Source organism: Peromyscus leucopus, chromosome 20 (genome assembly GCF_004664715.2).
Source record: "Peromyscus leucopus breed LL Stock chromosome 20, UCI_PerLeu_2.1, whole genome shotgun sequence".
NCBI lineage: Eukaryota > Metazoa > Chordata > Mammalia > Rodentia > Cricetidae > Peromyscus > Peromyscus leucopus.
This window is the reverse complement of record NC_051080.1, coordinates 12,314,444-12,341,136: the sequence shown is the minus strand read 5'-3', so window position 1 is coordinate 12,341,136 and position 26,693 is coordinate 12,314,444. Positions and strand designations below refer to the sequence as shown.

At 39.7% G+C, this 26,693-nt stretch overlaps 1 protein-coding gene and 1 long non-coding RNA gene across 2 annotated transcripts; both read left to right on the top strand.

The window, feature by feature from the left end:
* Positions 1–2,430: 2,430 nt before the first annotated feature.
* LOC119086349 lies at positions 2,431–4,492 on the top strand. The gene is made up of 4 exons (XR_005089614.1): positions 2,431–2,468; positions 3,084–3,110; positions 4,266–4,319; positions 4,468–4,492. It is a non-coding gene; the product is annotated as an uncharacterized LOC119086349 (long non-coding RNA).
* A 465-nt stretch (positions 4,493–4,957) lies between these two features.
* Muc19 (mucin 19, oligomeric) lies at positions 4,958–17,194 on the top strand. The gene is made up of 15 exons (XM_037197806.1): positions 4,958–4,976; positions 5,120–5,173; positions 5,281–5,334; positions 6,397–6,450; positions 8,304–8,357; positions 8,456–8,509; positions 8,958–9,008; positions 10,942–10,989; positions 11,594–11,647; positions 11,814–11,861; positions 12,752–12,781; positions 14,403–14,434; positions 14,523–14,685; positions 14,991–15,028; positions 16,976–17,194. The coding sequence occupies exons 1-15, from the start codon at positions 4,958–4,960 to the stop codon at positions 17,192–17,194; spliced, it is 972 nt and encodes a 323-aa protein (XP_037053701.1).
* Positions 17,195–26,693: the final 9,499 nt, after the last annotated feature.

The window sequence follows — 26,693 nt, the reverse complement described above, 5'->3', positions numbered from 1 at the left end:
CAAAAAAACCCAAAAGAACAATATAAGAAAACTGAGTCAGTGCAGAAGCGGCCAACACTACACCTACATATCTGGATAAAGTTTAAAATATTCAGTAACAGAAGTTTCTGTAATTTTGTTACATTTGGTTAACTTTTTATTGTCTGTTAACTGTGTGTCATGTGCTATGAGACCTCTATGAGAAAAGATTTAAATGTTTTGGGGGAAGTTACTAGGTAATAAGAAACTGAACACTACAATAATATTAACATGATCATTATGCAAAGTGTTAGAAGGTGAGCATGTTAAAGAGACATCTTCCCTTGTGACTAAAGAAAATCAGAGGTTCAAGCCTGAGTAGACAAAGCCAAAGGTCAGGAAGTCCAGATGACAATCACCCATGTTATCAGAACCCATTCCACTTGTTTTGATTTTGACTAGCCCAGTTGTGCCCTTGTGATCCACAGAGGGCCAGGTTGAGGAAGGGCTGTCCCACAAGCTCTGAGTACAGGAGTGACATCTACCCAGATCGCAGTTCTCTCAAACCCAGGTCATTGCTCCTGGCTTTCCATTTGATGTCGGGTCCCACTTGGCCCTAGCCCAGCATTTACATCAGCAGGACCACTGTGAACAGGATTGTCTGATGGAATTTTGACACATTTTTCATCCTGAGCAATTAGGAATGTAATTATGTTTTTAAAGACATCATCTCATTTAATTATGGGGAAGTTATATTTCATGTTACTCAAGAAAAACGTAGCCAAAGACATTATCCAACTTGCCAACAGTTTTACAGCGTCAAGTGGTGAATTGCTGTGTCTCCCTCTCTCTGCTGAGTCTGGAGTCTCTCTTTTTCAGTGATATAATCCTCTTTAGAGCAAAATGCACCTCAATCTTCAGTAATCCAGCAGGAGAACTTGCTTCTGAAGGAGCAGTTTGTCTCCTATCTCTAACACAAACTGAAGACACAAGTAGTGAAAGAGCCTTAAAATTGTACTACACTGACTCCCTGCTCCATCTATCATTCCGAAAAAGGCTTCAGAGAGCTTGAGTGGACAAAATTATTACATTATTGTTTTATGAATTAGGAATTTTATCATCCTTTTTATATCCTTCCAACTTGACATCAAATTCACAAATGCCTATGTGGTGATTTATTTTTTTCAGAGCTACTAATTTTTTTCAAGGTTACTCTGCATTAAATGTCTACAGTAGAAAGGCATCCAAAGTCATAGTGATGGAGAAAAATTTCATTTCTGGGCCAGCAAGATGGCTCAGTCAGTGAAGGGGCTCACCCCATAGGTCTGGAGACTGGGTTTGGTTGCCAGAACCCACATATAGGTGAAAGGATAGAACTCGAAAAGTTGCCAGTTGATCTCCTCCACCTGTGAACCATGGAACCTGCCCCACCCTAGTGTGCACACACACACACACACACACACACACACACACACACACACACACAGACATAGACACCACCACCAATAACAACAATAGCAGCTACAACAGCAGAGACTGGGGAAATGGCCCAGCCCTTAAGATCATTTGTTGCTCTTATAGTGGACCAGGGTTCAATTTCCATCACTTCCATGGTAGTTAACAACTGACTGTAAATTCAACTTCTAGGCAATGCGACACCTGCTGCTTGCCTTTGCAGGCAACAGGCACACACATAGTGCACATATATGAATGCAAGTAAAACACATAGACACATCAAATAAGATCAACAGCAACAATGTCATTTCTTAGTTTGTGGAGTGCCACACAGAATGGAGGCTTTAATGAATGGATTAGTCTGGGCAGTGGTGGTGCACACTTTTAATCCCAGCACTAAGGAGGCAGAGGCAGGTGGATCTCTGTGAGTTTGAGGCCAGCCTGGTCTACAAAATGAGTTCCAGGACAGCCAAGGTTGTTGCACAGAGAAACTCTGCCTCAAAAAACCACACACACACACACACACACACACACACACGAATAGACTAAAGGAATATAATTTATGAATAAATATGTAGAGTTAATGTAGACTTAAGGACTATATTGCTCATTCTTCTCTGGCAAGGATTTATACTTCATTTATTTTTAAGTGGGAGTTAGGAAAAAATTGAGTACTTAACTCAAACTCCAATAAATTTATATATTCTTCATTAAAGCTATGGTAGCTCAAACAAAAATATTAGATGGTTTATTTTAAATGTAGAACATCACCATTATAAAGTAAGGCAAAGGCTGCAAGAAACTGGTGGGATCTATTATTTTTTTTAAATGTGTCTTCCATTTTTAAGACAATAATTAATCAGAGTCAAGGAGGAACTCGAGGTGTGCAGACATTTACCTGGGAGAAAGGCAACAGCTTGCTTTTAGTTTGATGACTTGTAACTTAGATGACTTCCTAAAGGAGTGTGTTATAACATACCTCCCAGATAATTCCTTCCTTCTTTTATTTCCTTTCCTAGACCCATTTATCAGAATTCCAGACATATTAATTGAAGGTAAGTTGCACAAAATATGTGGTTGTATAATGTATATCAGCATACCTTTTTGTTTTTTCCACTTGAAAGTTCAAAATATTAGTTGGAACGGGGTGGGGGGCGTGGCACAAACTTGTCATCTCAGTTAATTGGGATGCTGAGGCAGGAGGATCCCAAGGTCAAGATCTGGTCAGGTGGCTTAATGAAAACATGTATCAAAATATCAAGTAAAGAGAAGTTTGGGGTTCAGATTCAGTGAGAGTGCTTGACATGTATACAAGTCATATGCATACACACACACTCACACACATAAATACATGTACACATACACAAACATACACACACAGACACATATATACATACATACACACAGATACACATACACAGACACATTCATACACACATATACATATACACATTCACACACACACTCACACACATATATACATATATATATATACATACACACCACACACACACACACACACACACACACACACACACACACACACACAAGGGGAAGGAGAGAGAGAATCTCAAAGAATGTGACTGCCTTCCAAAATTTATAATCCAATACATAAATAAAATTTTAGGGATTAAGTTGTACACTTAAAAATATTTCCTTTTTTATTTTAGTGCCATCAAAACAGCCTGAAGTAACAGGTAAGACAAAATGAGATTATAAATTTACATTTAAAAAAAATGTTGTCTTAACTAGGAAACGTTGCAAGAAGTGTCTCTATCAGAATGAAATGTTTCTGGTCATGGACTTCAAGTTAGATTTTGATGATTGTGCTTTGGCCTCCTCTCTTCTTGTGCCTTCCCAAATTGTAATTACAGTGTGTTGATTTCCTCCAGACTTTATAGAGCTGGCTCTGTACAAGCAAACAAACAGACACAAGTAACACAAAACATCTTTCTTATAAAAAGAAAAGCAAAGCTATGGTTCTCAAATATAAGTGGACCAGCACCACCACCAGACTAGACATGATGACTTTCATACAACCGCACTGCTGAAGTGGCGTACCAGTATGATTTTCCTTTCCTGAAATACCCCAGAGTTCATGCCTCTACTCTTTCTATTGTCTTAGGAGCTACAGCTTTCACAGAAATCAGGGGCAGCACTGGAACTAAATTCATGGCAGGTGGGGAAGAGCGCCCTGGGGTGTGGGTGTGAGCATGAGAGCTGGCTGCCATTACTATGACTTATCTGGACCATTCGAATGACTTCAGGACGTGGGCTTTCCTGAAGCATATTGTTCTTACTCAGAGACTCTGGGTCTTAGGAAAAAAAATTTGACATTCAATTTTTTATAAGAATCTACCAAGAGTCTCTATTAAAATAGGATAGATGATCTAACTGTTCTGCAGCATTTTTCCTATACATAAAAGCTACATTAAAATATTCATGAGATCTCTAGCCTGAAAAGTAGAGATAGCATAAATTAACCTTAGAAACATTTATATACACAGGTTTCTATGTCCCCAAAGCAATACTAATAATTAATGTTTTCTTGCTATTTAAAATTTTTCATCAAACCTACTACATTGTCTTCTACTTATGGGTAGAAAAGCAGTGTCTGTGGGGGAAAATCACCTTCCCCTCCCCATCCTGTAGACTGTTAGGAAGGTCGCCTCAAGTTGAGAAACTGAGCCCTCTGATTGCTTTTGGAGAGAGGCAATTAATGGAGTATTCTCAGCATAGTAGTGGTGCCAGAGAAGGGACACTAAATAAGAATCTGTAGACTTCCAAAGAGTAAGTCTTGGAGAGACCAAACAAAAGCCAGCGTGGTGATTCCAGTCCCTTCTGTGTTTCAGCCACCACGGGTCTCCTCCCTTCCACAACTGTTGCTCCACACAGTTCCAACACAGGTGAGTTAGTGATGCAATGTGCGGGTTCTATGTGCCCTTTCATCACTGAGTGCCTCCTCTGATTCATTGAAAGGGGATCCCAGTTTTCTGTGTTTTCTGTCATCCTGAAATATTTGCCAACAATCTATTTCTTCTCTCGTTCCCTCAGAGGCCACGACTTCCCTACGAGTAAATGAAACAGTAACAAGTGAAGCAGTCACGGGTGAGCACTGAGAGGCTTGTGCCCTCCCTCCTGGTATCTCCTTCAAATCTTCTGAAAGTAGCTACTCAATAAGCTTTATTGATAAGGAAATGATGGGAAAAAAGCCAAAAAAATATTATATTGCCTCCTTTATCTCCCCAGGTTCAATAAGGACTTCTGTCCGTGGTTCTTAACCTGTGGGTTTCAACCCCTTTGACAAACCTCCATCTCCAAAAGTGTTTACATTATGATTCATAACAGTAGAAAAATTAGAGTTATGAAGTAGCACTGAGAATAATTTTATGGTTGGGGTTGTCACAACATGAGGAACTGTATTAAAGGGTCACAGCATTAGGAAGGTTGGGAACCACTGTGTTAGTTGATCCTGAATCTAAACTAATGACCAATAAATGATATGGGAGGACATTTCCTACCCACATTCAGAGCAAGAGGAATTATGGTTGAGAAGTGTGTCAGTAGACTTGATGTAGGATCATTGTGTGGGATGGTTTCTGCCCTGGCAGCTTTCAGCAATGGCTTTGTAGAGCTCTGATCCCTATCTGACTCAACTGCTAGGCATATAAGTGAACTCATGAGCACAGTAGTGTTCTTGTTTTAGGTACCACTGTTGCAGTCTCTGGGGAAACTAAAGAATCAGTGAGATCTCATACAGGTAGTGATGAAAATACACCTCAGATGTGGACATTTAATTTTTATAGTAGTACCGTGTATACTTTTCTAGACCACAGTCTTTACTCCTTTCTTTGTTTTCTCTTTCAGAGTCCACAACTTCCACAGGAGGCAGTGAAACTACCCATGCAGAAGTTCGAACAGGTAAGCCATTATTCTGTGAAGTTGTGAGGGTTTTTTTTGGTTTTTTTTGTTTGTTTGTTTGTTTTTTGTTTTATCAAGTCTCTCTTTAGATGGCTGTAGTAAACATGAGTGAGGAGTTAGGCTGAGAAAAGAGATGGCATTGTTCCTGGGGATACAACCTGCAGGCTTGCCTAGGAATTTCATGCCCACCATGGATTTGTAGGGGCTGAGATGTACACAGTCAAGAGCACCACACTATTGGCCAGTGTCTTCACATCAGGACCATAATTATTGCACATAATTTACTTGTTTTTCTCAAAAAGTGCTTGCTAACGGTGAATATCCTAGTTTTTTGTGTGTTTTTTATCCTCTTCTGGTTACCAGATGCTGGAATGAGGGCTATTCCAGGAGCAAGATCTTGGGTATTTTGTTCACTAGTACAGCCCAAGGATGAACCACAGAATTGCACAAAGGAGACGCTCAAAAATATTAGGGAGATGGAGTAATGTGTCATTTTTCAGTCTTCTCCTTATCTAAGAGGTATCACAGTGGTTTCACCTGGAGGAGCTGCAGCTCACAGAGTTTGAAGTTGGGCAAGATGGATTAAATACCATTTGAGAGTTTTAGAATAAAGGAACTCTATTTTAAACAGCTGAAGTCAAAACATTTAAGTAATTGATCCCTACAATTCAGAAAGAGGATCCTTTTCTTCTTTAGAAACCTTTGTCATAGCAGGCATCCTTGCTTTATCATGCGAGGGAGAAAGCAGCTCCCTTACCTTCAGTGGGCTCTGTGGAGAGGGAACCTCAGTGACTGATGGGAAGGAGTGAACCATCAGGTCTTCTGATGAATCAGATCCACATAGCTTTTCCAATATTGTCGAGAAGCTTATGTTCTGTCAACCATGCAGGAAAGCGACCATTATGCCTATAAATTTGCACACAAATATGTTACAAGCAAAGAGTTAATAGTTATTTAAGATCATAATATATTTAGACTGTCAACTCCGATGACACATCAACACAATTCTTCACTTCCTCCACCAAATCCTTGAACCTCACATTCTTCATTTTCCTCCTGCAGAGGCTACAACTCGAACAGAGAATAATGAGACCCAAGGAAGCAGAGCCACAGCAGGTGAGACCTGGCAGCTCCCATAGTTGGGTGTGGGCTTTCCCTTGTGACTGCTGGGCTTGCCTGGTAGGAGGTATGTTTTCCTGCCATGTGCTATGTAGTACTTGGGATATTTTCTTTCAACTGAGTGTATTCTGGAAAAGCCCTCTCATTATCAGCAACTGGTCTTATAGCCATAACTTCCTAAAGGTTGGTGTCTGTCCAGTCAGTTCGAGAATGGCTTCTGACATCACACACACACCCCTGAAGTGTTACAGGAAGAAGAAACAGTATGAATTCTGGAAGGCATTCTCTCCTATAAAAAAGCTTTGGGGTTTATTTGTTTTATTTTGTTTGTTTGTTTTGAGACTGAATCTCACTGTGTAGTCCTGGCTGGCCCAGAACTATGTAGACCAGTCTGTATTAGAACTCATAGAGAGCCATCTGCCTGAGTCTCTGCCTCCAGAATGCCAAGATTACAGCCATGTGCCATGTTTTTTTTTTTTTTTTCTTTTTAACAAAGAACAATAATGATATTGTCTTGGCTCATATTCTCGGCAAAGTCAAGTGTTTTTTTCTGTTTTTTTTTTTTTTTTTTTTTTTTTTTTTTTAATCACATGATAGGCACCACTGTAGCCTCAAGAAGCCAAGCAACTGGAATTTTGATCTGGGAGAAACCCAGCTTATTCCTCATCCCAGTATAGACAGAATTTCAGGGGAGGGCTTCAGGTGGGGGGCATTTTGATCATTTTGTTGATGTGGGTCATAGGGCATACATATCCTTTCAGCTCACCAGGAAGCTGTGAGGGGGCCTCTGAGAAACATACACTCGGGTTCTTCTCCAGGCAGGTCTTTAGGAGACTAACATGAGTCAGTGTGATGATTTGAGGTCCTTTGTTTGTGAGCTAGCACTGGAATTGGACCTGTAAGTTCCTGCCTAAGTAAGCTAGTAAGCAGCCATGGAATCCTCAATGGCTCTATCTATGAGGTGACTCCTGCTCCATTGTCCCCTGCACAGGAGAACTGTGGCTTTCCCAGCCACCTGTCTTGACTTCACCCCTCTCAGAAGCCACCACCACTTAGGGAGAAAGTGGGACACTAAAAGTGGAGGTAATCATAGGCATCAGGGGCACTTTCTCTTAACTACTTGAAATCCCCCCCAAACCTTTACATTTCTGATATTTGTCAAAATATTATGAAAAAGTTGTGTCCAATGTTCACCATTGGTGCCAGTGAGTGCGATTCAAATACACTGTCATTTCTTATGCTTGTGCCTTATTGACCTCTCAATAGGGTATCATGGGACACACTCCCTGAAAGTTATATTGGTGAAGCTGCCAAAATCTACTTCCCTATGACTAAACCCGGCCAAAATAACTATGATAGCAGATGTCTTCTGTAAATTTACCACAGGAACAATATTTTTTATAGGAATATCTCAATTGTCTTAAAACCACAAAGCCAGAGACATAAGTTTATTACTGAATAGAGAAAATTAAAGGCTTTTTTTCTTTAGAGATTATACCCATGTACGTCTACCATCAGGGTGAAGATTTTTGTTATGTTTGCTAAGTAAGCTACTATAAGAGGCTTCTCAGGGAGTGCCTTCCTTTATTTTGGTATAATCCCTATGAATAAGAGGGGTAATACATATTTATTGATTAAATAGTTGGTATATGGAGAAAATTCTTAATCCAGGAACAGAAAGTCTGATGAAAGCACATGTTCAAAGACCTGCTAAGGAGGTAAAGCAGTTTCTACATGACACCTCCCAGAGCTGTCCGGTACACAGTTCCTGAATGAAAGCACATGCCGTACACCTCAGTTGTATCAGCACAAAACAGTCTTCATGTTGACTCCATGCCTTCTCGTTCCAGGTACCACCCATGCAGCTATAAGTGTGACCGAGGCATCTGGAAGTCCCAGCAGCGGTGAGTTAAGCATTCTGAAAGAAGGCTGCATGACTCTGCCTATGTGACAATGTCACAAGCTCCTTCCTAAATCCCTCTCTTTCATCTGTTTCTCTCAGAAACCACAGCTTCCACGGGAGTCAGTGAAGCCATGGTCACAGGAAACAATGCAGGTGGGAATGAATGGGGGGGTGACTTTGGTTTTTTTTTTTTTTTTTTTTTTTTGCTTGTTTGGGTTTTTTGTTTGTTTGTTTTTTCAAGACATGGTTTTTCTGTGTAGCTTTGCGACTTTCCTGGAACTCCCTCTGTAGCCCAGGCTGGCCTCAAACTCACAGAGATCCACCTGGCTCTGCCTCCCGAGTGCTGGGATTAAAGGTGTGCACCACCACTGCCCTGCGTGTGACTTTTGAGTGATGATCAACTATGATTATAATTTGTTTCTTTGTAATAAGAAAAGTGGTCTTTCAGGAGTTTTCATTAAGGTCAATGATGTCTTCACTTGTGACTAGGGTTGGATCAATTTAGGCAGATTTTAGGAGTCCTTACATAGGGGATTCTTTGTAAACTAGAGTGGAAGTGGCAGTTATCTGGAAAGATTTGTTTTCCCATTTGCCATTTCAGAAACCACTACATCAGCTGGAGGAAATACGGGCTCGGAGAGTTCTACTTCAGGTAAACAGAAGGTCAAAATAAATAAAAAAAATTTCCCTTAGTATTAGTAGATTTTACATACAGTGGAAACCAGATAATGTGCCATTGTTGGCCATTCACTTGGGACAGGGGTTCTCCACTTGTGGGTTGTGACCCCTTTGGGGGGTTGGACGACTTTTTCACCAGGGTTCACATATCTTGATATCCTGTGTATCAGATAGTGACATCATGACTCACAGCAGTAGCAAAATTAAAGTTCTGAAACAGCAATGACATAATTTTATGGTTAGGGGTCACCACATGAGGGACTGTGTTAAAGGCTGCGGCATTAGGAAGGTTGAGAGCCACTGTCTTAGGATGATAATGGATCTTTACTTTGGTCATTCCTCCTTCCTTCGCTCTTTATATCCGACACCACAGGTCTCTGGCATGACTTTACTCTGCATCTGGGGGTCCTAACACAGCGAAACCAATGACTTAACAGTAAAGGAAGGAGTCTAGTTATAAGGCCCCGCAAACACATAGCAAACTTTCATTAGTCATGTGGTTCTGAACAACTTCTTTGCTTTTATTTGTCTGTTTAGAGGCAACAACTTGTTTAAGTGGCAGGACCACAGATGCTAGAGTTCAGTTAGATGGGCCCCAACAGCTAATTTCATTTTTAAGTTGTCTGATATAATGAATTTTGGGGGATTTTCCCCAGCTCTTCTTTGAGTACAGATTTCCTGGATGATCACACATTACTCCATGAGAACTACCCTTTCTATGTTTAGAGAAAATGGTATAACAGGGATCATGAATAATGAGTCAGTAGAAGCAAGAAAGTTAATTCAAGAAACCCATACATTTATTCTAAACTCCAATCCTAATTTTTGGCTGGAGGGATTGATAAATTTCTCTCTCCTTCTGTGATTTCAGTCACCACAGGAGTAACTACTGGTCCAACTCTAGCCCCTGGGCATTTCCGCACTCATGAGTCATGAAAATGATTGCAGAAATTTGTCTCTGAACTGCAGAGGCTGCTGCCTCGCCTAGAGATAGTGTGGAATGTCACAGGGCTGTATATTTTCCAATGTTCACACCCCAAGTTTTGCCCAACCTCTGTTCAGGGACTACAGCTTCTACAAAAGTTGGAGCCTACACTGGAGTTGGAACAACAAGTAGTTAGTGACTTGCGTTTTCAGCCTTTAGGGTGGTTGGTGACTCTCTGGGGTCTGTAGTAGATAGCAGATAAGAACAAAATGGACAGAAACAGAGTTTTGTGCTTCTTTTGACAAAATGCACATGACCTTTTTGCTGTGGTGCTTTCATTTTATTTGATAAAATGGCCACTGAACTAAGTGTGGTCCTTCTGCTTTCGGCCATTCCCTCTACACAGTTTCTTAGACATGATCTTGTTGCTGTCACTGTGTTGTTGGAATCTTAAATGGTCTTTTAATAAAAAAAAAAAAAAAAAAAAACCCAGAGCCAGATATTGGGGTGAAAGCTGAAAGATCAGAGAAGCAGAACAGCCAGCCACTAGTTCTTACCTCTACAAAATCCCCAGCCTAAAGAGAGTGAATTCCTGTCTCCTCACGCCTTATATACCTTTCTCTGCCCTGCCACATTACCTTCTGGGATTAAAGGCATGTGTGCTTCCCAAGCAAAGGCATAGGATCTCAATTTCTGGGATTAAAGGGGTGTGCCACCACTTCCTGTCCTCTATGTCTAATCTAGTGGCTGGCTCTGTCCTCCGATCCCCAGGCAAGTTTATTAGGGTACACAATATATCACCGCATCACTGTCTCAACTATCATGCTGTTTAGGTGTTATGTCAGGTTCAACTGGAATTTCCAGAGACCTAGAGAATTCCGGTTCTGGTGAAGAGAGATGTTGAATTCACCCACAATAATGGATTTTCTTTCTCATGACTAAGGTCTCAATAAACTAAAAGAGTTTAAATTTACCCCCTCAGGAGTCCCCACAGAAGCACCAGGCAGCCAAAGCACAGGAGGAAAAACAGGTGAGTCTAGGAAAACCACTTCCTCCCAAAACATTAAGCCATAGCACAGGAAGAGTTTATAAGAAAAGGAGTTGTTTCTCTTGGGATACAAAGACTTTTTTATTGACGGTAATAAATGTGAATTTGTTCAAACCCATTCTGTTCTTAGGAGTGGGAGAAGCACTGCTGTGGTTTCTCAGTCTGGAACTGGAGCACCAAAACATAAATGTTGGCTATACCACCCTCAGAGATCAGTGTGGCTTTGGTCCTAAGGAGCTGAGTTGAGGGTTTCCAGAAAGGAAGTAGGCCAGAATGGGGACCAAGGAGAACAGGGGAACTTCCTGTTATGATACAACTTGGAAGCCCTTTGGGGGGATAAAAAGGCTTTCGTCTGACTCTTTGGAAGATGTAGCATGCAACCTGAGAGCTCTATGTTGTTTTGAAGGAAGGTCTCACTGCGTACCCTATGCTGGTCTCAGATTTACAAGCCTATCTCAATCTTTCAACCTCTAGGATTCCAGGCTGTGCCACCATGCCTGACTCAGCCTGAGATTCCCGAGAAGAAGATTATGGATGGTGCTGGTCCTGGAATAAAATAACCTATACTGCTTCCTTCCTGTTGCAGACTCCACGTCAACAGCAGCTGTCGTCACAACCAGTGCCCGCGTGTCCCAGCCAGGTAAAATAGTAAGACCCAGGGGACTCGAATCCTATGAAATTTATCTCTTCCACATGGGGTCCACCTTGCCCAGGAATCTGCCATCCCTGAGAGGAACAGACACAGACATGATATGGATTCTTATTATTGTGAGTAAAACATTGTACTGTCACCCTCCCTACTCTAGAAACCGCTACCAAAGCAACAGAGGGTCAAGACACTGGAAAGGAAACAGGTCAGTATGAGAAGACCTCCAATTATTTCATGGTCCACTGGCATGTCCTGTAGTTAAAAACATGCTAGGGTCTGTAGTATACATTCAAAGCAAAACCTTCAGTAAGAAATGGTGATGGCCATGCTGTAACCTTTGTAGTGGGGACAGGGGCTTTATAGGCCCAGATATGATTGCTATTATTCATGTTGATCAACCCAAAATATCTACAAAATTTATGACTCGGTAGAAGAGGGGGAGAAGAAAGGGTTCCGTTCTGTCTTCTAAGTAAAGATGTAGAAATTGAAAGTTTCTTTTCAGAATGCCTGTCCTGGGTGAGTTTGTGTTTCTTTTCTTTTGGTAGGGTGGGATAACAGTACAAATTTGACCTTCAGCAATTTTGAATTAGAATTAGAATTTAGAATTTTGTAAATATGGCTGGCCCATATCTGTGAAATATAGAAACTTACAGGTGTCTAGGCATGTATTATCTGTTTAAATTGTTTGGGAGGGATGAAACAAAATAAAAGAATTTCAAGAGGTTGGAAAAAAAGATAAATGTTCTTAAGATCCACACTATCTTATTATAATTATATCCCTGTGAAATCACCTCTTACTGTTTATTCACTGACCTACTCATGAGAATTATTGTCCAAGAAAAATTTCAAGAGAAGTTTGTCTTTATTTTCTACTCTCAATACAGATTTCTCCTCCATTAAATTTTAAGGTCTAAAAGAAACACCCTACAATAGTAGGATGTCAAATGCTGTTAACAGCACAGAAGGGAGACAGGTGGAATATCTGGAAGCCTGACTGTATAGCCAATTATTTCAGCAATATAGTAATGTATTTTCCCCAACACCGTGACACCATTCCCAATATTCCAGAGCCTAACAGGTTTTCTGTTTTTACAGTGTGTCCAGGCACGCTTCCACCAGCCCCAGGTGAGTGCACCCCCACTGCAGAGGAATTCTGTGGTGATGGTTCTTCTTGTGCATCAAGTGTCTGAAGTCACTCCAGTACATGAATGGTCATGAAATGTTCTAGAATAAACTAAATGTGTGAATCTGACTTTTACTTGCCAAATAATGTATAAGTTATTTTCTCATTCACAAACCAATGAGGCCAAGCAGTGCATGCTGATTTGCCTGCTAGCTCTTTCAAGAAATTACATATTCTGATAAGAGCTAACGTCACTGCTCTCCTAAGAGTGAGCATTTAACTACATAATACAATGTTGGGGCCTTTGTTCTAGTTGAAAATTGCAACTGTGCCTGATTTTAATCATTTCTGAGAACTTTATTGAGTTCCTACTACTTTTAAGATAATGTAATATATTTTGCAGTGAGTATTTAATAAAGAAAATAATTCTGACCTCATTTAGTGGGGAAATGAGAAATTAAAAAAAAAAACATGGTGTTCATATGAGGCAGACGATAAAGTTCACAATAAGCAGTAAGTGGATGCCCTATGGAGAAAGCAGATTTTAGGATTGGAATTTGATGGCAATAAGTAGACCATTCTAGATCCAATCAACTGTTCTACTTGATTAGAGAGGTGGCTTTAATGTGGGAGACCTTGGAAACTAGAATAAAGTATTCATTTTAAATAGACTAACCTTTAAAATAAAAGCAATTAGATAATTAGGCATTAGGAAAATTGCGGTGGCTGTGGTGTAGAGAAGCGATTGGATCAGAAAGGAATCCGGGCAGTTGAGTTGCTGGATTGATGATGATGAGGTGGATTAGCCAAGAACAAAGAAAGAAAAGGTTTAAAGTGAGGGCGAGAGTAAGGGACTTGCTGGTTTGAATGACAAATTGCAATTAATGTGCATGGCTCCTAAGTCTGATGTTTTAATAATAGAAAATGTACTTTAATCTGGAAGAGAAAACTGCTTGGGGCAAGAAGACACAGTCTGCCTTGTGCATTTATGTTAGAGATTATTAAAGATCTGTTGGGATACTGTATATTCACAGAGCTAAAGCTGTGTCCATGGCTTCAAAGTGTCCATGGACTCAAACAAGTTAGAAGTCAGAAAGTCTTCCACTTAGTGCTGTTCATTGTGGAGAACAAGTTCCATTGAAGAGACTGGAGAAAATGCGAGGAGTAGGAAGAGCTTCTAGTACGACCCTGGACGTTACATTTAAAGAAAGGAGAACATAGTCTGAAATGTGAAAGTTAATGTCACCTATGACAGGGAATTCAAATGATTGGTTAAGGGAATTTGGATCTTAGGATTTGCCAATGATGTCTTGATACGTACTGAGTTGTAGAGATAGAAAGCAGTTTTACAAGACAGTGAGCTGGATAGTGTACACACACACACACACACACACACACACACACACACACACACACACACACATGCCACGTGTACTCTTATACAAAACACTTTGCTGGAAGCAGGTGGGTGTCATTTATCCACCTTCAGGCCTGATGTCTCCACAAATTGACCTTTTAAATCCTGGTGTCAATGACAGTATGGGCCCCCTGCTTGTTATCTATAAAGAGCAAGTGGTCGTAATTTACAACATCTAATTAATATTTATCATTTGATGTTAACAGTGTGTCATGGTCCACTGGGAGAAGAGAAATCAGTAAGTATAAAGTTCTGGTCTACTGTAACCTAAAGTTCCTTTCTGCCTCTTTTTGGGAACAAAGTCTAAACGTGGTTTGTATCTGCAGCCTGGAGACACATGGATATCTAACTGCCACCAGTGTACCTGTACTGACGCACAGGCTGTGGACTGCAAACCCAAAGAGTGTCCTTCTCCGCCCACCTGCCAAACTGGAGAGAAGCTTATGATATTCAAATCGAATGACTCCTGCTGTGACATCGGCCACTGTGGTGTGTATCCGGAACACATTATATGAACTGAATCGGTCCATTCTTTGCCTGTTTATACATTCAAGGGGTGGTTTTGAGCTAATATGTCACACATGACAGGATCTGGTAAATATAACAGAGTTAGTACTTCTTCAAACTTATTGTTGTGATGAAGGAAAACCCAGAATTAAGAAGTATTAACAGCATCAATAGGTTAAAAGGCAATAATAGTATTTTAAGGAATGTATAACTGGTTGATAAGTATGATCCCATCTACAAATTCTTTTTCATAAATCTTAAAGAAGTATATTGCATTTACTTTTCAGAACCAAGAACCTGTTTATTTAACAATACAGATTATGAGGTAAGCCTTTTTCTTCTCTATTTTATTAATATAATCATCTGAATAAATGCAATGCTAAGCCACACCAGGGAGTTTTCAGTGTATCATTAAAAAAAAATGTTTTTGAAAACATTTTGGTGTAGATCAAGGATAGATTCTTCTTTGTCCACACTAGTTACATAGAACACAGTTCTCACAGCGCTCCTTCCAATGGAAGCAGTGCTCTCAATCACTAACCAGCCAGCAGTCCATCTCAGTACTGAAGTTCCCCTGAGCCCTGCCAGATGGAGAAGACATACTGTGCCACATTCAAATCAATAAACAGAGTTCAGCTGTAATTACACCCAGAAAGATCAGATGGCCAAACTGCCAGCGACCAAACAAGAAACCTCAAGGGTTCCACCCATTCAGGCGCTTAGCTTGTGCAGGCCTGGGTCTGGACTGCTGAGCTCACCTTTGGGGCAGGGCTTAACTTTCTAGCAAAGACTTGGTGAAACCACAGATGTCAGATGATTCCCAAACTGGTATTAACACTCTTGACTGGTGTTGATAAATACTTAAAGCTCAAGCTAAAGTAAATGAGGCATGCTAAGAAACACGTAACCGGATGCATGTCAGAGTTTTGCCGTCACAAATCATTTACCCAGCTCACATTTCAATCTGATCCCCTCAACCTTCCATTTCCAAAATTGGTGTGACTCTAGAAACAAAAAAGGAAATTGTAATAATTTGCATGTAAAAGAGTTGAAATCATAACATTTCAGTTTAACAGGGAATTTATCTTAGGGCCAAAAGCCCTAAATCAATAGTTCTCAACTGACCCTTTCACAGGGGTCATATATCATCTATCCTGCATATCAGATATTTACGTTACAAGTCACAACAGTAGCAAAATTACAGTTATGAAGGAGCAACAAAAATAACGTTATGTTTGGAGGTAGCCACACATGAGGAACAGTATTGAAGGGTCACAGCATTAGGAAGGCTGAGAACCACTGCCCTAAATTAAACACTGTTTCTCAGACTGTGCTTTGAATGTTGGACAGAAATTAATTACAAAATAGTCCAAAGAGTTTTAACAAAGACAGAAGTAAGGCATCTTGGGAGGATTGCCATTAACCCTACTTTAAAGATTAATTTTTATTTTAAGCGTATAATTGTTTTTGTAGTGTTTATGTATAAATGTTTTTAATGTTTCATATTTAATGTGCATAAGTCTGCTTGTATGTATACCACATGGGTTCCTGGTGCCCTTAGAAGGCAGAAGAGGTCACTGGACCCCCTGGAACGGAGGTATAGATGGTGAGCCACCATTTGGGTGCTGAGAACCTAATCCTGGTCCTCTGGAAGAGCAGCAAGTAATCAGCCACTGAGCCATTTCTGCAGCCCTATTAGTCCTCCTTTAAACTTGTATCTATTATTAATGTGTGTGCATGCAGCATGGCGCATGTGTGAAGGCCAAGGGTACCTTTGAGGCACCAATTCTCTCTACAGTGGATTCCTAGGATCCAGCTCATTATCAGCTCAGCTAACAGAAAGTGCTTTTATACTAAGACACCTTGCAGACCCATGAGTCTTAATTCAATAAACCTCTTTTATGTCATGCCATTTTCTACACTTAAATGTCATATTTTTATTGAAACATAAAGCACAACAATTGGTGAACTTCTTGCTTGCCATAAAATATCCTGTCTTGAAAAATATTCTTAAACATATGGCAGAGTGACATCATAAGTTTTATTTTGAAGGTTGGGAATCTTGATACATTCTGTGTCCCCAATGGAAAATTTTAATTTATTCACTGAAGTTAAAGAACCATCTTTCCTTAACTGGTTACAACAACTGAAAGATTCTTTACAGACACTAGAATTCGAATTTTTATTCTTAATTTTTTGCAAGTTTTTAACTGGTAGGTTAAATTATATTCCAAGGCAAATAACTTCTTTCCTCCCCCCAATCACCTTGTAGATTGGTGCATCCTTTGATGATCCTAGCAACCCATGTGTCTCCTACACCTGCAACAGCACTGGCTTGGTGGCCGTGGTTCAGGACTGCCCAAAACAAACGTGGTGTGCAGAAGTAAGTCACGGTCGTAACATGGGCGAGCAAGCCCGCCACTCAAGCTCAACTCAGCCCCTTCTCATCTTTCTGCTCCTTTGGGAAAGTAGGCCTTTGACCAAGAGATAGAGATCTGTTGTCAGTTCCGTGGATCTTTATACAAATTGTTGCATCAAGAACCAGAGGATTCTAGAAATATCAGCTTTTATTGAGTATATTCCTCATACCAAGAAAGGCTTTTATTTTTCCAGCTCCACAAAACTTAATTTAGCGCTATTCCAAAAGTAGGTTATTACAAAAATATTAGCTTTTTCTATAATTATTATTTTAACTTATGTGTATGAGTGTTTTTACCTGCATGTGTGTGTGTGCACTATGTGCATTCCTAGTACCCTCAGAGGTCAGAAGAGGATATTCATTCCCTGTAAATGGAGTATGGATGGTTGTGGGTTCTGGAAACTAAATCCAGATCCTTTGTAAGAACTTCAAATTCTCTGTCTCTCTCTCTCTCTCCCTTTCTCTCTCTCTTTGTGTATGTATAAATTTGACTATATATACATATAATTATATATACACATATACATAACAATAATAATTAAAGAATATGAGAATTCCAATGGGAGCTGGGTTGGGGGCATGAAAAAGTATTTGATGATGTAATTAGATTTTAATTAAAATTTTAAATTTTCTCAGAACAACGACAACAACAACAAATAAAGCAACAACCACTCTAACCTATTGAGCCAAATCCCCCTTCACTATTTTATAAACAACACTAGAAAGCATCTTCTGTAATGAAAACTCAGGGTATCTGTACTGTTTCTATTTCTGTGTCACAACCATCGTTTCTGTGTCTCCGTGTTTTAGTTTCTATCACTGTGATGAACACCATGATCAAAAGCAACTTGGAAAGGAAAGGATTTATTCATCTTACAACTCTCATATGACATGTCACTAGGGAAGTCAGGACAGGAACTGAAGCAGGAACCTGGTTCCAGGAGCTGGTGCAGAGGCAGTGGAGGAGGGCTGTTTAGTAGCTTGCACTCTATGGCTTTTTCAGGCTCCTTTCTTACATAGCTCAGGACCACCATCCCAGGCTTGGCACTGCCCACGGGCAGTTGGCCTTTCTGTATTAACAATTAGTCAAGAAAAATGCTAATCTAGTTGGGACTTAAATAAGGTCCTCTCTCCTCAACTAGTTCTAACTTGTACCAACACACTCAATTTATATTGCCTTTTTATATTAATGAATGCTTGGATATTAAATTATCACTTTTCTTTCTGAATCTGTAATTTACAACATAGTTTAAAGCATTATTTAAGAATTTTAATACTGTATTACAAAAGTTTATTTGGACTTCATCTGAAGAGTTAGGAAGGTTTGAATGGGAAACAAAGCTTAAGTGTGTATCTTGAGCAAAAGACTCTGATGGCATCCGGTATTGTGTTAAAGAATTTTTCCTTTGAAGTAAGTGAAGCATAATTTGTTTTGATATTTGCATATTCTTTTTCCTTTTCTTCCTGTCTTGCAAAATCTTAGTTTTAAACCCTCAGTCTCATGTTTATGACCAAGTTCAACACTTTCTGCTCTAGCCTCGCCCTAGATCTGACATCAGCATGCTCATCTCCTTCTGTTTCTCCTTCCTGTTGCTACTTTAGGATATTACAATTTTTCATATTTCATTGATTATTAAATATTTCATTTTTTTGTTCCTACAGGGAGAGAGAACCTATGATTCAAAGAAATGTTGCTACACATGTAAGTTAATCTCTCTATACAGAGAATATCTAAGTGGTTGAAAAAGTAGCATTTCATTAAGATAGAATGACAGATAATTAATAGAAGGTTTACCAGTCATGTTAAAATATAGAAATCAGGGTCAAAATACAAGCTGCCAACCGATATGCTTGCAAAGGGTGTTAGTTACTTATTGATAGTAGTAGCTTTTCTTGTAAAATTTGTTTTGATTCTGATGTAAGAAACCAGATTACTTTTCTGTCCTAACACCGGAGGTCTGACTTGTAGATTTGGGTATTAGAACACAAGATTATGTAATAGGCAACGGAAAATGTCCCATCATCTCCCCTGCTCTTGCTGGCCCCTCTCTCTTTCCTTTATCACTTCCTTTCTGCTTAACCTCTAATATAGTCATAGCAACAATAAGACAATAGCTATCTGTAACACAGATCTGAAAAGGTCTTATTAATAAAAAGAACCTGGAGCCAGGTTGGAGTAAAAACTGAAAGATCAGAGAAATAGAACAAGCCAGCCACGTTTGTACCTCTATGAATTCTTCATCCTCAAGAGAGAGACTTCCTGTTTACTTACACCTTGTATACTTTTCTGTGTCCTGACATCTTCCTTCCTTCCTAGTGCTGGGAATAAAGGCATGTGCCACCACACCTGGCTCTGTTCCCAGTGTGGCTTTAAACTAATAGAGGTCTGGATGGATCTCTGCCTCCTGAATGCTAGGATTGAAGGCATGCGCTACCACTGCCTGATCTCTATGTTTAATATAGTGACTGGCTTTGTCCTCTGATCCCCGGATAAGTTTTATTGGGGTACACAATATATCACCACATCTATCCAGGTCTTAGCCAGATTCACAGCCAGGGATGAGATAGTTGTTTTCCTTAATAACCTGGCCAAGTAGTTGATGTGCCTCTTCTCTTTGGATCTTAAGATAACTTATGCCTAATGATAATTAAGATGTTAAATCTTACTTCCTTTGTCTGTTACATGCTTTGCTTTAGGTAAGAGTGACTGTAGAACTTCTCCTGTGAATGTGACTGTTAGGTATAACGGTTGTAGGAAGAAAGTTGAGATGGCAAGATGTATAGGAGAATGCAAAAGGACTCTCAAGTAAGTTTCCCTTTGAATGTGTTCTGTGCATTAACTTAGTGCTTATAGAAAAAAAATCAAGCAACATTACATAGAAGAGTTAGACCTGAAAGAATGCTCTGATTAGGACACAATGGAAAAATATATAGAACACTAAGACCTGAGGACTATAATAATCAATTTAGAGATCAGTTAATCTGAGATCATTTCCTAAACATTCTTAACATATTTATGATAAATGCATTCGTTTTCCTGTAGTGACTGTAGAGGGTCCTTACTCAAAGAACTACATTTCCTTATCATTTTAAAGTTGAATTTTAGAATGGTACTATATGTTTTCCTTAATATACAATTTTACATATCGATTAATTTAGTGATAATAATTGTAATTTGACATTGTTCCTATTATTCAGTGACAACTCCTTTTTAATCTCATTCTTGTCTCAAATGCCAGTTGTCCCTGATCTGCATCAGAGTTTTATAGTTGGAAGGGAAACAAAGTCTAAAAATCACATTAACTAAAGGCTAGTAAGCCATTTAAAAAGTCATTACAACAGAAGTATGGAATTCAAGTTATGTAATGTTTGCAAATGTTTCAAAATATTTATTATTGATCTCCTTTCTTTTAGGTACAATTATGAGACCTTCCAATTGGAGAATTCGTGTGTTTGCTGCCGTGAAGAAAACTATGAGTACAGGGACATTACACTTGATTGCTCTGACGGCAGCACCATCCCATACAGATACAGGCACACTACAACCTGCTCATGTCTGAACCAATGTGAACAGTCTGCAGCCAGTTAATACCTACCCACATTGCCTTCCCAGTTGCACCTATTTTAGAAAAGAAGAAAAATAAATTAAATAGTGAGAACGGATAAACCTGAGTATGTCTTATTCAAAAAAGCGTGGCTCATGATGAGGCGTTCTATTTTGTTGTCGGCAATGCCTGGAAAAGAAATGCAGTGGTCCAGGTACTCAGTGAGGATGTGGATTTGTTTACACCGTACGAATGTTGCAAGTTGCAGGGAACACAAGCCAGTCATGACTCCTAGTGCCCTTGGGGCAGTGTTCTGTTTCATTGCCCCCCCTTCACTACTTAATGACATTCTTTTCTGTTTCCCTGTCCCAGCTGCACCCCACTTTGACTGTGCCACATATCCCTCTCTTGCGACACCTTGACTTCCTCATAGTTCTCAAGAGTTTCGTATCATTTCTACTCTTGTTTCTCTGAAGCATCTTCCTAGTTATTCCCACAACATTTAAAAAGCCATGATCCAGCCTTTGTGGGTAGCTTTGCTTTGTGAACTCCAACTTCTGTAACCGTGTCATGTTCCTCCTTTCATTTTATTCAGGTGTTTTAACATGTGGTATCAACATAGGCACATACACCAAGGGATTTCTATCTTATTCCAAACACATTGTCATCACTGTGTTTTAGTAGTTATAGCCTATTATCTCCAAATTACTAATGCTAAACTATAGGAAATATGAAATAACAGACTCAGAAGACATGAAATTTTATTCCTCACTCATGCACAAGGGCAGGTAGGTGTGAATATGACTAGCATCCTCCTCCTTCTCCATCTTTTGTTCTATCATTTCAACATACATCTTCCATCTTCTACCTTGATGGCCCAAAATGATCCCCTCTCTTCCCTACTATCTCCTATCTCAATCTTAATCCAGTCAACAACAACAACAACAAAAGGAATGGGAAGTGATTGCTGTTTTTTCCCTTGAGAGCAAGGCCTAGAAGTTGTACACATTCTTTCACAGACACCTGATTAGGCAAAATACAGAGTCCAATGAAATCATAAATGATGATTCTAAATGAAGGTGTAATAATTAGTCACCTTTGTAAAAATGTACAAGCAGGAGCTTCCCCCGAAGTCCATCCAGTTCAGTAGATGAGAATTCAACTAGTCAAATTAATAAAGGCAAAGCAAGTTCTAGGAGCTAGCTAGAACAATTGAAACTTGAGTCATCACTAAACTAAGATTACTATGAGAGTGCTATGATGTATCATTATATATTCTGCTCAAAATTTATTTCATGAATGTTGAGAATACAGCAGAAGATTGTTTTCAGCTGTTATCCTCTTTGGGGATTGCCTCATTGTTAGGTTTCCCCTTCTAGGGAAAAGATTAGCACCCAGTGATTGATGGGTATCAGTAAAAGGATCATCTCTCTAACCACAAGAGTCCATGACCTCCCTACAATGTTGGCAGCTGCCTCCACTGAGACATCATAGTGCCTTGATTTCTTCCTCCACCCAATAAAGTCAGTGCATAAAAATCTCCAATACAGTGCTTTCTTTAAGGGAACTTCATTTGTATCATATATGCATCATTCTCTTCAAATGTCTGTGCTATTGAAGTCTGAAGACTCAATGGGGAAGGATGAAGCCATTAGCTCACTTATGTCTTTGCTAGTCTTTGATGATTGAAATGAGCTCATGTTGAACACTTCTTACTATAGTATCTTATCCCCTTGCTTCCCTTACACAATATACAGTGTTCTATATGTCAAGCACATTGTTTTAATTTCTTAAGTAACAAGATTCATGGCAGAAGTAAAGTTAACTAAAACTTAAAATATAGAATTATGATTTGTGTATGCATCAATGCTATGGGAGTGTGTATACAATGACCAAGCCATTTAATGAGGAATTTCTTCAAAATGTTAAATATGTGGTTAACATGGGATCCCCTCAATTCCACTTCCAGATATTGCCTTCCAAATATATGATTTACAAATGTTTTCTACAATCTGTAGGTCAGTTCTTTACTATGTTCATTTTTTCCTCTGTTGTTTTAAAGTATTTTTTAAAGATTATAATATAATGATATCATTTTCCCCTTACTTTCCCCCCTCTAAACAACCCGATACAATCTTATTTGCTCTCTTTAAAATTCATGCCCTCTTTTTTGTTCTAATCGCTGTTGCATACACATACACACATATGCTTTTGTATGTGTGTTCCTAAGTATATAAATACAATGTGCTCAGTCTGTATAACATTTCTTGTCTGTATGTTTTCTGGGCTGACCATGTGGTATTGGATACCCAATTGGTGTATTCTTCCATGAAGACTTTCTCCCATTCTCAACATTTTTTTAGTTGCCTATAGTTGTTTTGGTAGGGTTAAGGCCTTGTAAACATTCTCCTGTCCACATTAGCATGCCTATTGGTGCTATCCTTGTTCAACTCAGTTTAGATTGTCCTGTTAGTGAGACTTTCTGGGTTGTCTTAGCTAGGGTTTTTGTTGCTGTGAAGAGACACTATGACCACAGCAGCTCTTACAAAGAAAACATTTAATTGAGGAGGTGGCTTACAGTTTCAGAGGTTCAGTTCATTATCCTCATAATGGGGAATATAGTGGTATGCAGGCAGAAGTGGTTCTGGCTACATCTTGACCAGAACACAGCAGGAAGTTGACTAACTGTCACACTGAGTGAAGTTTGAGAAAAAGACCTCAAAGCGCACCCCCACAGTAACATACTTCCTCCAACAAGGCCACACCTCCTAATAGTGCCACTCCCCTTGGAGACTAAACCAAAAAAAAAGTGTATGTAAGATTTTCGAGTGCATAGATGTGGATAATGAGGGGCTAATAATGTTGGAGGTGGTTAAAGTTGGAGAGAAAGACATTATAATAGTCAGAAGTAGCTTTAAAGGTACATACCCAAATCATAACTCTATATTTTGAGTTTTAATTAACTTTACTTCTGCCATGAATCTTGTGATTTGAGACCATTAAAAATGTACTTGATATACAGAAAACTATATGTTGTTTAAGGGAAGCAAGGGGAGGAAGCTAAGACACTATAGTAAGAAGTGTTCAACATGAGCTCATTTCAATCATCAAAGACTAGCAAAGACATAAGTGAGCTAATGGCTTCATCCTTCCCCATTGAGTCTTCAGACTTCAATAGCACAGACATTTGAAGAGAATGATGCATATATGATACAGATGAAGTTCCCTTAGAGAAGGTACTGTATTGGAGATTTTTATGCACTGACTTTATTGGGTGGAGGAAGAAATCAAGGCATTGTGATGTCTCAGTGGAGGCAGCTGCCAACATTGTAGGGAGGTCATGGACTCTTGTGGTTAGAGAGATGATCCTTTTATTGACACCCATCAATCACTGGGTGCTAATCTTTTCCCTAGAAGGGGAAACCTAACAATGAGGCAATCCCCAAAGAGGATAACAGCTGAAAACAATCTTCTGCTGTATTCTCAACGTGTGTGAAATGCGAGGTCGGAGAAAACATTTGTAAATTATACATTTGGAAAGGAATACCTAGGAGTGAAATTGAGGACTGGATCTTGTGTTAACCAAATGTTTAACATTTTGAGGAAATTCCCCATTTTTAAACTGCCTTGGCCACTTCACAACCCCACCCCCACATCATTGTTTCTCTATATCTTTGTTGACATTTATTATTATCGCTGTCTCTTCTGATAGGTTACTACCTTCTTTCTTAAACTCTTTTTCTCATGTGTAGAACAGAACTAGTGAAACATTCTACCTTTGCTAGCCTAGTGCTTTGCCAAACATCTCAGTTTCTACTTACCATTCCACCATTCTTCAGCAGTGAGTTTCTCTGCAGCTCTAGAAACAGGTTTGCAATGTTCTGGATTTGCAATTATTGACAAAATGAAACGGCACTCCTAGGAGATAAGGATGTACCTGTCCCTGATAACAAGGATACCTAAATTCGCTGGAATCTTGCTGAAATCAAGTTGGGAATACAGAAATGTTCTGAACTTTGTGAAGGAAAGGATGAAAGTCGTGGGGATTGAAAACAGTTCTTTTGAGCTCCTGCTGTGATGTTGGTGCCCTGTTGTTGCTAGAGTTTTCCTGCCTTGCCCACAGTCAGGACAAATTTTAGTCACCCTCCAGTCCCACAGCCGCTCAGACCCAACCAAGTAAACACAGAGACTTATATTGCTTACAAACTGTATGGCCGTGGCAGGCTTCTTGCTAACTGTCCTTATAGCTTAAATTAATCTATTTCCATAAATCTATGCCTTGCCACGTGGCTGGTGGCTTACCGGCATCTTCACATGCTGCTGGTCATGGCGGCGGCTGCAGTGTCTCTCCGCCTCAGCCTTCTGCTTTCCTGTTCTTTTATATCTCCTCTCTGTTAGTCCCGCCTATACATCCTGCCTAGCCATGACCAATCAGGTTTTATTTATTGACCAATCAGAGCAACTTGACATACAGACCATCCCCCAGCACAGTCAAGTGCAGACCATCTCAGACACCTGCACTCAGGCCCATGGTCCTAATCATCCTCCATGCGGACCTGCTGGGCAAAGCCACGAGGAACCCAAGAAGGGCTCCCACAGGACATACAGAACATCCCACAGCACCCTGTCATAGATTTAAAGGCACCTTGTAAGAAATGAGAAAATTTCTGTTTTCTGTTCTCCTTTACTGTGTCCCATCTTTACCCCCACCCACTCTTGTTCTCAATACTGGGGTCCAAAACCAGAGCCTCACATATGCTTGGCAAGTACTCTACACTGACCCCCATAGACTCCACTGTGTAGCCCAGAAGTTTCTCTGTAGGCAGGAATACAAACCTGGGCTACTAGGTCAGACTTTTAGAAATTGGAATCATTTGTCTTTGAAATCATTTTTTGTCTATTTTAGTTTTATTGTTAGGCTATGTGGCCAACAACCTAAATGAAACTGTACAACTACCTTCCACTATTCTGTAATTATCAAAAGCAAATTTTTTTTCACTATATACAGGAGTCCAAACTTGCCAGGAAACAAATTTGAAGTCTATTCCTTTGTACATAAGAGGAGGAATAATGGAGCAATGCTGACTCTGTTTATCATTAATCAAGACATAACAGCAATGCCTGCTTGTGCAAACATAATGGAATTCTCAGTACTGGAGATTTCCTATGCAAATGCTAGCCATGTGTAATGAGTTATTTGATTGCACTTGTATTCTTTGCTGTCTTTCTCATCTATTCTCTTCAATTTAAAACATCTTGATTAACACGTAGCAATTGATAATTCATTAACACATTAATGAGATTCATGTTGATATTTAAAACATTGAAATAGCAAGCACTGATTTAACCCAGCCTCCACTTGTCCACCATCACTTAAATACTTTCCAATGTTGTCATTGTCTGGGTACAGCTATATCTATTTTATGGCTCCCCCTACCCTCCCCAGTTCCTCGAAGTAGTTGATGTCTATCTTTAGCCATAGCCTTGCAATCTTTGGGAAATTCTACAGTAGGAGTCATGGGTTAATTACCTTCTATACAACATTCCACACCATTGTCACCATTGGCTTGGCTCTGAGAGCCAAGCTTCCATCTTATTCCTGAGATCTGCACCCAACCTTTTTTCCAGTCCGGAGCTGTGGTCTCCTTGTCTATAGTCTGCCTCTTCTTGGCAATCCACTGAATAGCAGCAGGAACAAGGTTGTGTTATACGTCTCACCACCCCCTTCTCTCCTTCTGTACTTCCTATCCTTGTGCCTTGGGTTATGCTTACATTTGCAAATATTTTTATATCTTCTGCCTGTCCTTTGCCTAGATTTCTAAACTTTCTTGGGGTGTGTTAGAAAATTGGGTTGAAGGAGCCTGGAGCTTTGGCTGCACTGCCCTGGGTGTACTCTGCTAACTGCAACAGCTTCTCCCTGCCAAATGCTCAGGAAATTTATTGATGTTATAGATTATCCATCAACATTGAACACATTGTCCACCCATATTCCTTGATCTGTACTGCACAGATCTGTGACAACTTGT